Raw genomic sequence first — 13502 nt, forward strand, 5'->3', positions numbered from 1 at the left:
ATTATTATTCGCTTTTGTTCACATCTTTCTTAATATAGGCAATATTTAAAATTTGAGCCCAAACTTACATAATTTGTGTCTTTTAAAAGAGGATATTTAGAAGGTCAACAACCAAATTGATAGAATTATATGTCACATTCTGAGTCTTAACTGCTTGAAAGGATTACTTTGGAACAACATTATCATTCTGTTCTTGGAACTTTAGTTGCTTCACTTGTTTGGATTTTCAGCAAGAGTAAGCTCTCTGTACTGTTTTGTTTAAAATTCTTTAGAAAGAGAAAATAGCCCAACAAATATCACTGAATCAGTTCCTAAAGCTATAAATGTCATGGTTGTGTCTAATGACTTGCCAGATTTTTGGCTACCTAAAATAACTGTGTCCTTGGTGAAACAGTTACAATAAAACAAGTTATAAGTCCACAGTCACTGGACATTTCAAGCTGCTACAGCCTTGTGGTACTTTATTTTGATATGGTTGACAATGCCACTCGTATCAGTCCTGTTTTTATCCAAGTATGATTGACTATAAAACAGTAAAAATGTGTTAAATGTTCAGAAAAAGAATGTTCTCAGTTACACCTGTCCTCTGCTGAATTAAATTAATAAGAACTAGGTATCTTCATATGGGTCATCCTCTCCTTTCGTCCCCCACTCTCTTTTTAAAGCTAAGGAGGTTTACATAGATTTCAGTGATTCAGTAAGTAGAGTTAAAGTACATATATTTCACTCTAACTATACAATCTGTAGTAGCAATCTAACTGAAGAAGGCAATATGGACATTTATAATGGTTTTGCTGTGATGAATAAAGAATATAAAGGCTTCTCCACTGATAGGAAAACTGAAAGGTGGAATGGAATAATGAACCATTTCCACGCATTTAGTTTGCTCTTTTACTTTTGATACTTCAGGGCAGCAAATATTTTAGAAAACTGCTAAGACTCTCCAGTAACTATAGGGAGTAAAACATATGTATAAACTAACACCTTCCCTTGAATTTGTTTATCTAATGAAGGGAGTTTGCATGGCGAGATCCAGAATTGCCTGAAGTCATTCACATGCTTCAGCACCAGTTCCCATCAGTTCAAGCAAATGCAGCAGCCTACCTTCAGCACCTGTGCTTTGGAGATAACAAAGTAAAAATTGAGGTACAGTGTTGATTTCTTTTTTCTGTTTCGTAAAGAACTGCAAACAAAGAGCAAGTACACTTTTCCCTTTTATTTTGATCACAAAAGGTGACTGTAACATTTGGATCTAGATCAGTGGTTCTCAAACTTCAGTACTGGTGACCCCTTTCACATAGCAAGCCTTTGAGTGCCACCCACCTCTTATAAACTAAAAACACTTCTTTATATATATATATAACACCGTTATAAATGCTGGAGGCAAAGCAGGGTTTAGGGTGGAGGCTGACAGCTTGTGACCCCCCCGTGTAATAATCTTACAACCTCCTGAGGGGTCCCAACCGCCAGTGTGAGAACCGCTGGTCTAGATGCTTTTAAGCATGTGTTTGTACTAGAAGCATGTTAATTCTGAGAATTCTAGATATATTAACACTTCTCTCTTAATATCAAGTGCAAATCATTGAAAGAGGGTAATCCAGCAAAATTGTATTATTAGTATTTAACCTGATGTCAAATCTTATATTATTTCTTAAACGTAGGCTTAATGAAATCAGCATTTAAAGAACTACTACTGATGATTAAGGGGTTCCAAAAAAAATCTACATAGGCCTTCCACTCTTTTTGATGCAAGCATTTTAAGCAAAAGTTGTGGTGTACAGTGAAGCACTAATCAAAACAACCTTGGATATTTATGGAGCTATGGACAGAGTTTATCAAGTGTGATATGGTGGGAAGATATAGGTAAATGGAAGAACATAGTTAATGTCTAGACTTTATATAAACTTTGTACATATAAGGGCTATTGGCCATCGTTTTATTCCTTTCATACAGCAGTAATAAATATCAATTGTTGAAGGAATCTGTTATGTCATACGCATCTCACATGTGCATCTTATTCACCATTCCCTTTATGCAGTGTTATTTATTTTAAAATATTTAGGTGAAAAAATGGAGATGGAGCTAATAACCCAACCAGCAAATTATATGGGAGCACATCTGGTATTTCCTTGTTTTTTGTCCTATTCTCTCTTTTAGTAGAGATCCTTGATCTCCCTTCACTCAACAATTTTTAGTGTTTTATTATCAATAATAATACTTCATGTTGTGGTGGAGCACTTGCACTCTCATAGTTAAATTTGCTCCTAGATTTTCATTTTAAGAGATGAAAACGTTCTATACAATCTCTTGTTTGGAGTTAGAAAACCAATTTTAAGTGCTCATTGTTGTTCATTAAATGCTTGACATTATTTAAAAAAAAACAGGTTAGATATTGCTATTTTGAAATGCACTGTGTGACAAAAAAGAATGTCCAGTGTCTAATGGTTTCTTCTGACCCCTTTTGAAAACATACTATGGTAGTCCAAGATATGAAATTAAGTGTGTGTGATTCTTCGCAATGACCAGTTGGGAAGAATGTTTGATAAAAGTTGCAATATTTTTTAATGGAGTTAATTAGTTAATATGGAAAAAGTTACTGTTTTAAATGTTAATATAAGTTATGTTGATACGGTGTTACTAAGGATATAAGGTATGGTAGCATAGGAGCTATGTCCACACAATGATAAAAGGTTTAAAATAGTGTGGTGTATCAGATATACTGCTTAACAAATCACCAAAGGACTTCAGAAGATGCAGTTGTAACTCATCCTAACACTGTATGGATTTGTCCTTCCGAGGGCTACACCATAAGTAGTAGCTTATGAGTTTGCTCCTCCCTTTATTCTCCTGGATCTAGTACTTCAGTTAAAGCATCAGTAGTTTGTTCTTTCAGATCCAGAGATTCCAGATTCACTCTTCAGGGAGCTACATATGTGGAATGAACAGCTATGGACACCTGAAGCATGGGACAAGCTTCCCCAGATAGGAGCAGAGTGTAACCCACGCTTACACAAAATGTCTGCACCATATATACAAGTTCAAGTCTGCTACTGCCTCCAAGTTAACAGACCTTACTTAGTCCCTCAACCAAAGCACAAGAGGTTCAAAATTTTAGCTTCATGAATCCTAGGTTTAATTCTGGCAGACTCACATGAAGATTTGAATTTCTGCAAACTACCTGAAGCTCAGAACAAGCATCACTGGCATGAGGAGTTTATAACCCAGGCTGATACAGTGTGGCTTCTTGTTCCCCTCTCGTGGCTAGATGTCCCTAATCAGATCATCTGCAGGGGACTGAACCATGGACCTGAGGATTTAAAAACATGATCCTCTACTTTCTGAGCTAAAGGATGATGGTCATTAACTCAGACAGTAGCAGATTCATAAGCTTGTTTGAAGTGGAGCCACACTGCGTTAGTGTGGGTTTATGCAATATTTTCAGTAGAGGTGGTGGTTCAAGGCATTTTGGAATAAGTTATCATTTACAATGGCAGAGTATAAGATGGGGCCAGTGTATTAAATATTGACACTACTTCAATCATGCGTTAGCAAAAACCATAATTTTTGTCATTTAATGCTGGCCCTGACTGTCAGGGAAGAGTCAACATAGTAGTCAGGCCTGCTGGTGGATAGAGGTATTCATCCTGTTACTGCAGTTGCTCCTGCCTTTCTTAAATTTCCAGAAGTTCGGGAGATCTTGTAGCATCTTTCAGGAAGATACAAGATGACTCACAGAAGATTGCATGGGAGAACAAAAGACGAGGACTTACAGTTAGAAAGAACAGGAGGTAGGTCAAAGAATCACACAAACACCAGGAAGAGGCAGGTCTACATGATTGGTGACTCCCTACTAAAAAGAACAGAGAGGCCTGTCACCAGAGCTGATCCAGAAGAGTGTGTGGTCTGCCAGTAGGACTTGAAGCTGAAGAGAATCCTAATGGGAGCAGGAAAGAATCCACTGATGGTCCTTCATGTGGAAACAAGTAATACTGCTAGATTCTTGCTGGAATGCATCAAGGGAGACTATGCCAGGCTGGGGAAGATGCTTAAAGAAATGGAGGCTCAGGTGATCTTCAATGAGATTCTGTCTGTCCCTATAGGAGGAGAACTAAGGTGAGACAAGATTATGATGATCAACAGATGGCTCAGGCATCAATGCTATAAGGAGGGCTTTGGGGTGTTCTATCACTGGGAGGCATTCATGAACAAAGGACTGTTCTCATGTGATGGACTCCACCTGAATAGGGAGGGAAATAGGTTTCTGGGATGGAGGTTGGCTCAACTGATTAAAAGAACTTTAAACTAGGAACTCAAGGGAGATGGCTGGAAGATGCTCATGTAATCTCCTCGCCTAATTCTAACGTGACCAGGAGGAAAATCCAGAAAGAGAGAATACAGCAATGGAGAAAGGAACAGCAATGGGTAGGAGAATGGACATCCAGAGGAAAGATAATGACAATACCAATGAAGTTAACAGTCTGGTATGTGACAGTGGCAGTGGAATGAATGTACCAGAATCTGGGTGAAGCCAAGCAGAAACAACTATGATGTTTTTATACCAGTACAAGCAGCCTGGGTAACAAAATCAAGGAACTAAAACTATTGGTACAGGAAGTGAAACAAGCTGTTATAGGGATAACAAAACATAGTAGAATAGTAGTAGACTGGAGTACAGGTATTGAAGAATATATGCTATTCAGAAAAGACGGAAATAAAGGTAAAGTGATCGAGTAGCATTGTATATTAATAATGATGTAGACTGTAAAGAAATTAGAAGTGAGGGAATAGATAAAATAGTCTGTTTGGGTCAAAATCACTTAGGGGAAGAAAGCTACTAGAGGTTCCCCTGGAATAATGCTTGGGGTATGCTGCAGACCCCCAGGATCTGATTTGGGTATAGATAGAGACTTCTTGAATGTTTTTAATTAAATAAATGGTACCGGAAATTGTGTGATTATGGGAGACTTTAGCTTCCCAGATATTGATTGGAGGACAAGTGCTGCTATTAATAGTAGAACCCAGATTTTCCTGGATGTGATAGCAAACAGATTTCTTCACCAAATAGTCACTGAACCAACAAGAAGCAATACCATTTTAGATTTGGTATTGGTGAGTAATGAAGACCTCATAGAAGAGCTGGTTGTAGGAGAGTAATCATGAGCTAATTCAGTTTAAACTAAATGAAAGGATAAACAAAAATAGATCTGCAATTAGGGACCTTGATTTCAAAAGGGCAAACTTTAAAAAAATTAAGGGAATTAGTTAGGGAAGGGAGTGGACTGGACTGAAGAATTCAAGGATCTAAATGTGGAGGATGCATGGAATTACTTTCAATCAAAGTTGCAGAAGCTATCAGAAGCCTGCAACCCAAACAAAGGGGAAAAATTCATAGGGAAAGGTTGCACACCAAGCTGGATGAGCAAGCATCTTAAACATGTTATTAAGAGAAAGCAGAAAGCCTACAAGGAATGGAAGATGGGAGGGATCAGCAAAGAAAGCTACCTCTTGGAGGTCAGAAAGTGTAGGGATAAAGTGAGAACTGCCAAAAGCCAAGCAGAGTTGGACCTTGCAAAGGAGATTTAAAACCAATAGTAAAAGGTTCTTTAGTCATATGCGTAAAAAGGAAAACAAGGAAAGAAGTGGGACTACTAAACACTGAGGATGGGGTGGAGATTAAAGATAATCTAGGAATGGCCCAACACCTAAACAATTTTTTTGCCTCAGTTTCTAATGAAGGTAATGAGGAATGTTGGGATAGTGGTAGAGTGGCTAATGGAAATGACGATATGGAAGTAAAAATTAGCACATCCAAGGTGGAAGTCATCTTAACGGGACTAACTCGGGGGCCCCAGATAATCTCCATCCAAGAATATTAAAGGAACTGGCAATTAAAATTGCAAGCCCAATAGCAAGGATATTTATTGAATCTGTAAAATTAGGGGTTGTACCCTGTGACTGGAGAATTGCTACTCTAGTACCTTTTTTTGAGAGAGGGGAGAAAAGTGATCCAGGAAACTACAGGACTGTTAGTTTGACCTCAGTTGTATACTAGGTCTTGGAACAAATTTTGAAAGAGAAAGTAGTTAAGGACATAGAGGTAAACGGTATTTGGGATAAAATAAATATGGTTTTACAAAAGGTAGACAGTGACCAACCTGATCTTCTTTGAGAAGATAACTGATTTTTTTGACAAAGGAAATGCAGTAGAGCTAATCTGCCTGGATTTCAGTAAGGAATTTGATACAGTTCCACATGGAAAATTAGTTAAATTGAAGAAGATGGGGATTAATATGAGAATTGAATGGTGGATAAGGAACCAGTCAAAGGGGAGACTACAACAGGTCATACTGAAAGGTGAACTGTCAGGCTGGAGGGAGGTTACAAGTCAAGTTCCTCAGGGATTGGTCATGGGACCTATCTTATTTAACATTTAATTACCTTGGTATAAAAAGTGGGAGAGGGTTGATAAAATTTGCAAATGACGCAAAGTTGGGAGGTATTACCAATACAGAGAAGGACCAGAATATCATTCAAGAAGATCTGGATGACCTTGAAAACTGGAGTGATAGAAATAGGATGAAATTTAATAGTGAAAAGTTCAAGGTCATACACTTAGGGACTAACAAGAATTTTTGCTATAAGCCTGGGACGTATCAGTTGGAAGTGACAGAGGAGAAGAAAGACTTAGGTGTATTGGTTGATCACAGGATGACTCTGAGCCGCCAGTGTGATGCAGCTGTGAAAAAGACTAATGCAGTCCAAGGATGCATCAGGTGAGGTATTTCCAGTAGAGACAAGGAAGTATTAGTACCATTATATAAGGCACTGGTGAGACCTCATCTGGAATACCGTGTGCAGTTCTGGTCTCCCATGTTTAAGAAATATGAATTCAAACTGGAATGGGCACAGAGGAGGGCTACAAGGACGATCAGAGGAATGAAAAACTTATCTTATGAGAGGAGACTTAGAAAAGCTTGGTTTGTTTAGCCAAAAGAAGGTTGAGGAAAGATAGGACTGCTTTCTACCAATACATCAGAGGGATAAGTACCAGGGAGGGGTGGGAGTTAAATTATTTAAGTTAAGCACCAATGTTGACACAGAACAAATGGATATAAACTTCATCAATAAGTTTGGGCTTGAAATTAGACAAAGGTTTGTAATAGGGCTGTGCGATTAATCACACTGTTAAACAATAATAAAATACCATTTATTTAAATATTTGTGGGTGTTTTCTACATTTTCAAATATATTGATTTCAATTACAACACAGAATACAAAGTATAGAGTGCTCACTTTATATTTATTTTTATTAAAAATATTTGCACTGTAAAAATGATAAAAGAATACTATTTTTCAGTTCCCCTAGTGCAAGTACTGTAGTGCAATCTCTTTATCATGAAAGTTGAACTTACAAATGTATAATTATGTACAAAAAATAACTGCATTCAAAAATAAAACTATGGAAAACTTTAGAGCCTATAAATACACTCAGTCCTACTTGTTGTTTAGCCAGTCGCTCAGACAAACAAGTTTGTTTACATTTGCAGGAGATAATGCTACCCGCTTCTTGTTTACAGTGTCACCTGAATGTGAGAATGGACATTCACTGGCACCGTTGTAGCCAGCATCACAAGATATTTACGTGCCCAATGTGCTAAAGATTCATATGTCCCTTCATGCTTCAGCCACCATTCCAGAAGACATGCAGCCATGCTGATGATGGGTTTTGCTTGATAACAGTCCAAAGTAGTGGGGACTGACTTATGTTTATTTTCATCATCTGAGTCAGATGCCACTAGCAGAAAGTTGATTTTCTTTTTTGGTTGTTTGGGTTCTGTAGTTTCCATGTTGGAGTGTTGCTCTTTTAACTTCTAACCCTCTCAGACCCCGTGTGCTGTAGCTATCTTTAGAAATCTCACATTGGTACCTTTGAGTTTTGTCAAATCTGCGATGTAGGTGTTTTTAAAATGAACAGCATGTGCTGGGTCAACATCTGAGACTGCTATAACATGAAATATATGGCGGAATGTGGGTAGAACAGAGCAGGAGACATACAATTCTCCTCCACGGAGTTCAGTCACAAATTTATTTAATGCGTTTTTTTAACGAGCGTCATCAGCATAGAAGCATGTTCTCTGGAATGGTCGCCGAAGCATGAGGGGGCACACAAATGTTTAGCATATCTGGCACGTAAATACCTTGCAATGCCAGCTACAAAGGTGTCATGCAAAAGCCTGTTCTAACTTTCAGGTGACATTGTAAATAAGAAACGGGCAGCATTATCTCCTGTAAATGTAAACACACTTGTTTGTTTTAGTGATTGGCTGAATAAGAAGTAGGACTAAGTGGACTTGTAGGTTCTAAAGTTTTACATTATTCTGTTTTGGAGTGCAGTTATGTAACAAAACAAATCTATATTTGTAAATTGCACTTTCACAATAGAGATTGCACTTGAGTGCATTAGGTGAATTGAAGAATACTATTTCTTTTGTTTATTATTTTTACAGTACAAATATTTGTAATCAAAAATATATAAAGTGAGCACTTTGTATTCTGTGTTGTAACTAAAATAAATATATTCAAAAATGTACAAAATCATCCAAAATATTTAATAAATTTCAATTGGTATTCTGTTGTTTAACAGTGCGATTAAAACTCTGATTAAACACGATTAATTTTTTTTTGTTAATCGTGTGAGTCAACTTTAATGAATCAACAGGCCCTAGTTTCTAACCATCCGAGGAGTGAAGTTCTGGAACAGCCTTCCAAGGGGAATAGTGGAGGCAAAAAACCTACCTGGCTTCAAGACTGAGTTTGATAAGTTTATGGAGGGCATGTCATGATTTCCTACAATGGCATGTAGCCAATATTCGACTGCTAATAGCAAGTATCTCCAAAAGCGAGTGAGGGACACTAGATGGAGAGGGCTCTGAGTTACTACAGAGAATTCTTTCCCGGGTGTCTGGCTAGTGGGTCTTGCCCACATGCTCAGAGTCTAACCGATTATCCTTTTTTGGGGTCGAGAAGGAATTTTTCCTGGGTCAGATTAGCAGAGACCATGGTGGTTTTTTGCCTTCTTTTGCAGAATGGGCCACAAGTCACATGCAGTTTTAAACTAGTGTAAATGGTAGATTCTCTGTAATTTGAAGTCTTTAAATCACGATTTGAGGACTCCAAAGGTTATGGGTTTATTACAAGGGTGGGTGAGTGAGGTTCTGTGGCCTGCAATGTGCAGGAGGTCAGACTAGATCATCATGATGGTCCCTTCTAGCCTTAAAGTCTGAGTCTGAGTCTATCTTTCAGGAAGTGAATGGTGACACAAATTTACTCATAGAAGTTCTCTGCAGCTGACAGGTTGTTATTGCTAAAAATAATGTTGTGATCTTGACAACAGTTGGTTAGGAATTTTACATGAGAATTATTTATTGACAGAAAATGTAGTTTCTGCAAAATGTCAATTTTCCACAGGATAATTTTGATTTTGCACAAAAAAGGAGGGTGAGGGGTCAGTTCAACTAGAAAAAGTTTAGCCTTGAGTACTTTCAACATTAAACTGCATTTCCATGTCATGGTGCAGTGCCTCTTGGGGAGTTTTAGTTTACAGTGCTTGATGGAATAGGGAAATTGACTAAACATGTTTTTCTGTTTGTTAAAGGCAGGATTGCACTAGGGACCCAGCCCACCTATCCAAATCCTTGAAAGTGCTGAAATAAACTAAATGTCTCCTGGGTTCCTTGTCATGTCCATGTTGCCTCCAACACAATTGCTAATACACTCCATGAAGCATTCACCTCCATCTCCAACACATACTGGAATGCAATAGATATCTCACTTCATCCAACTCACTCTGTCATGAAAAAGCTTACTGACAACCACAGCAATGTTAAAGCAGAATAACTTTCCAAATGAATGGGCTATGTAAACATAAGAACGGCTATACTGGGTCAGACCAAAGGTCCATCTAGCCCAGTACCCTGTCTTCCGACAATGGCCAGTGACAATAGAGATGTGACATCTGTGACAGTCAGATGTGTTGATCTGTTGATATGAGAGAACATGTGGTCATCATCAAGGTTTAATGCAGCAGAGCAAACTGGAGTCTGTTATCAACAGTGTCATAGGTGATGTGAAGGTGGTAAGGAGTATAGGAGATATTTGCCTTGACTTCTTATTTTCATGCTTTCAACCATTTAGGTGGGTGGATGAGTCCTGATGAAATCTTAGCTGTCACTAAATTTGGTTTGTGTTTGTTAATTTATATAGCACTTTTCTTTCAATAATCTCATTGTGTCTTTACATTCATTAAAAGTATTAGTGAAACAGATAAATTAAGTGACTTACCCCGGGCTCATCTAAGCAAGGCTGTGGCAAAGCCTGGAAACAGAACCCAGAAGTACCAAAAATGTACACTTAAATATCAGCAAGCAACTGACTTATGTGGATAAAATACTCCGTTTGATGACGGCACTTTATTTTTCTTGTATCTGTCAGTAGAGATAAAGATCCAAATCATGCAAGTTGCTAAGCACCTCCTGTGATGTGCTAACTTGTGTGATTTGAGAGCCCTGAACTTCTTGTAAATTTCAATACTCCTCAAAGAGTATTGAAAATAACAAGAAGCAGCAGTATTTATTGTACTGTATGAGGTCACAAAATGCTCTTCTTCGTGGACAGCAATTGATTTCACTTAGAACCTTGTAAATTCCTCTCCTTGTAAATTGGAGTGAAAGATAGCCTCTGACATCCCCATCTGAGATTAATTTTCTGTGTTCTGTACCATTTCCTCCAGGTATTTTACTGTTCTGTTTTTGAGCTCAGGATGATCTTTTTCATTTAATTTCTCGTGTGTAAAATGGAATTGTGCTTATGGTGCTGAGAGAAGGGAGTGGGGGGTATAGGAACAAACACTTTTGATCTATTAAGCTACTGAGAGGTTGAGCTGACAGCTGTGTCCCCCAAACAGGGAAACCATACAATTTCTGAGATTTCTAGAGGTCCTGGGGGCCTTACAGGGAGAAACAAGTTCTGTCTCTTTCCTACTTGGGAGGGAACAGAGCTAGTGGCTTCCTAGTAAGGGAAGAGAACAGAGACACAGAAGAGCTGTGGAACTTGCCTCCTTGCTTACCCAGAGAAGCTGTTCTCATCCAGATGAATCTGAAGAGACTTTCTTACTGTGTTCCTATTTGGACTGCATTGAAGGAAGTGGAGACTGGTCTTTTGGTCCCTGATTTACAGGAGGATTGCCCCCAAACCTAGGTTGGAGACAACAGTCCTATTACAGTTCCTTTTTAATTTTCTTCATTTATTTAAACTTTTCCATAATTGTTGTTCCAGTGCAATTTTTCTAATATCAAAAGACTTCATTATATTAGGGAGAAAAATACTTCAAATCTTACTAAGAAATAGACACACTGACCTCTTTACAAGACATTTATAATGCTGGAAAAGAGGCATACATTTTTTAACAGTGAGGATAATTAACCATTGGAACAATTTACCAAGGGTTGTGATGGATTCTCCATCACTGACAATTTTTAAATCGAGATTGGCTGTTTTTCTAAAAGACATGCTCTACGAATTATTTGGGGGAAGTTCTATGGCCTATGTTATATAGGTGGTCGGACTAGCCGATCACAGTGGTTCCTTCTGGCCCTGGAATCTATTAATCTATTTGCCCCACACATGTAAAGAAACTGGCACAGACCCCTGCACCTGTGTTTCATCATATTTGCATTGGACTCCTATTTCACTAGGATTAAGTATAAATACCGATTTACATGAGAGACAGCTCAAAATTCACTATAGCATATATGTCTGAAAACAGCAAATAAACTTTTAAAAAACTTACACCGCAGTTCAAAGGCTCAGTCCTGTTCTCCATGCAGTTAATGGAAGTTTTACCATTTACTGAAAAAAGGGTGTGGGATTAAGCCGAATTAATCTTTTGTTACGGTTTTGGACCCACTTCCTCTGACTGTGTCCAATTATTAGAAATTTGTGGGCATAAAGTAATAATATTCTTTGACTAGATTTATAATTATAAAGACTTAGATTGTGGATTTACCACTAGCTCCGAGGAAATGAGAGCGCATAGGTGCGCTGCCCCAGGAGCAGACCAGGGGCTAAATTGTGACTGAGTTGCAATTCAATCCCTAATTTCATACACCTTGCTCTGGAGGTCGAGGTGAAGTAATCTGCAGCAATTTATTGTCTGTCACAGATTATACTGGATGGTGCATCGTGGGGAGTACAGAGTCAAGGTCTCAACCACCTGAGGGTCAGTAGGAGGCCCAGAGAAGTTGTGCTCCAGTCCTGTGATGTAGCCATGGCAGGGAAATGTGAAATATCTTGCTCCCCAGCACAATCCTATTGCACTAGTAATAGTAACAATGTTGACCTCAGGTAGTAGGCGAAGGTAATGCCTTCCTTAATAGGTTTCAGAAGTGTAGTTTGTAGCTGAATTCTGTATTTTGGCTTATGGCTCTTGGATACCCTCAGCTAAAATATATTTTTATTTTTACTTTTACTTTTTAAAATCTTGGGACTGTTTCTGTGCTAGGGTTTGTGCTGGCAGTGTGAAATAGAGAAGTTTATAGACGATCTGACTCCTTTTGGTGAGACTGCTTCATATGAGGTGCAGCACTACATATTTAAGGATTTCTGGGATAGTGTTTATCTGCATTCACTGATCTGTATGAAGTCTTTGTTTTTGTTACACAGTGCTTCAATTTTGTCTTTATTGGGTTTATGTTTAAATGATAAAAAGTAGCCTTTTTAATGTTTGTTTTTTGTTTCTCCTATCTTAAATGCATACATAATTAAGATAATTTTTTAATGGAAAGGAAAAAAGTTATTGAATGTGACTGTAGTATCAATTCACATATACATATTAAGATGAGTTCTTGCTTGCTTATTTAATTCCAGTTAGCATTGAATATTTGTGATATGTATATTTTTAACTTTATATAGTAACCAAGTCAATATTATTATATATGTATTAAAGCCATTCACATAAGGCCTGCTCCATGATTTTTTGTGCCAAAGACTGAATTTATTAGGTCAGCCTATCCAAGAGAAAAGGACAAATATTTGTCCCCTTTATGAAAAGGCAAAAATACCCCAGTCCTTCCAGCTCCATGCTGTGGGTTTGTAGAACTACTCTGAGAAAGGAAAAATCTCACAAATGAGATCCACATACTGGATCCATCATTCCTTTCCCTTCAGACTCCACTAGGACAAAGCAGCCCTTAGGAATTTCTGTAGCACTAGAACTGAAATAACTTGTTTGTGCCAGCCTCTAGTAGGAGAGAGAAGTGTGTTCAAATCTTTCAAAAGAGACTGCTTCAATGAGGCCTTTATCAGTTCTTCCCTGACTGGCTAACATTGAATCAGCCAAGGAGAAATTGTCCCTTAAATTATGATGCTGGATGGAGATTTACTCAACTTGAGGAGGCTTAATGGAGTCTGTGACTCCTGGGAAGGAACTATGAATGAGGAGAATG

At 38.1% G+C, this 13502-nt stretch overlaps 1 protein-coding gene across 6 annotated transcripts in view; it reads left to right on the top strand.

Annotated features, from left to right (window-relative positions):
* Window positions 1-13502, top strand: part of PKP4 (plakophilin 4) — a 176147-nt gene that overhangs the window by 103353 nt on the left and 59292 nt on the right. For all 6 annotated transcript variants that reach the window (XM_077829636.1, XM_077829638.1, XM_077829634.1 and 3 more), the window contains one exon: window positions 1018-1146. In XM_077829636.1, coding sequence (XP_077685762.1) covers window positions 1018-1146 — 129 coding nt within the window. The remainder of the gene's footprint in view (window positions 1-1017; window positions 1147-13502) is intronic.

The sequence above is a fragment of the Eretmochelys imbricata genome, chromosome 11 (genome assembly GCF_965152235.1).
Source record: "Eretmochelys imbricata isolate rEreImb1 chromosome 11, rEreImb1.hap1, whole genome shotgun sequence".
In the NCBI taxonomy this organism is placed as follows: domain Eukaryota; kingdom Metazoa; phylum Chordata; order Testudines; family Cheloniidae; genus Eretmochelys; species Eretmochelys imbricata.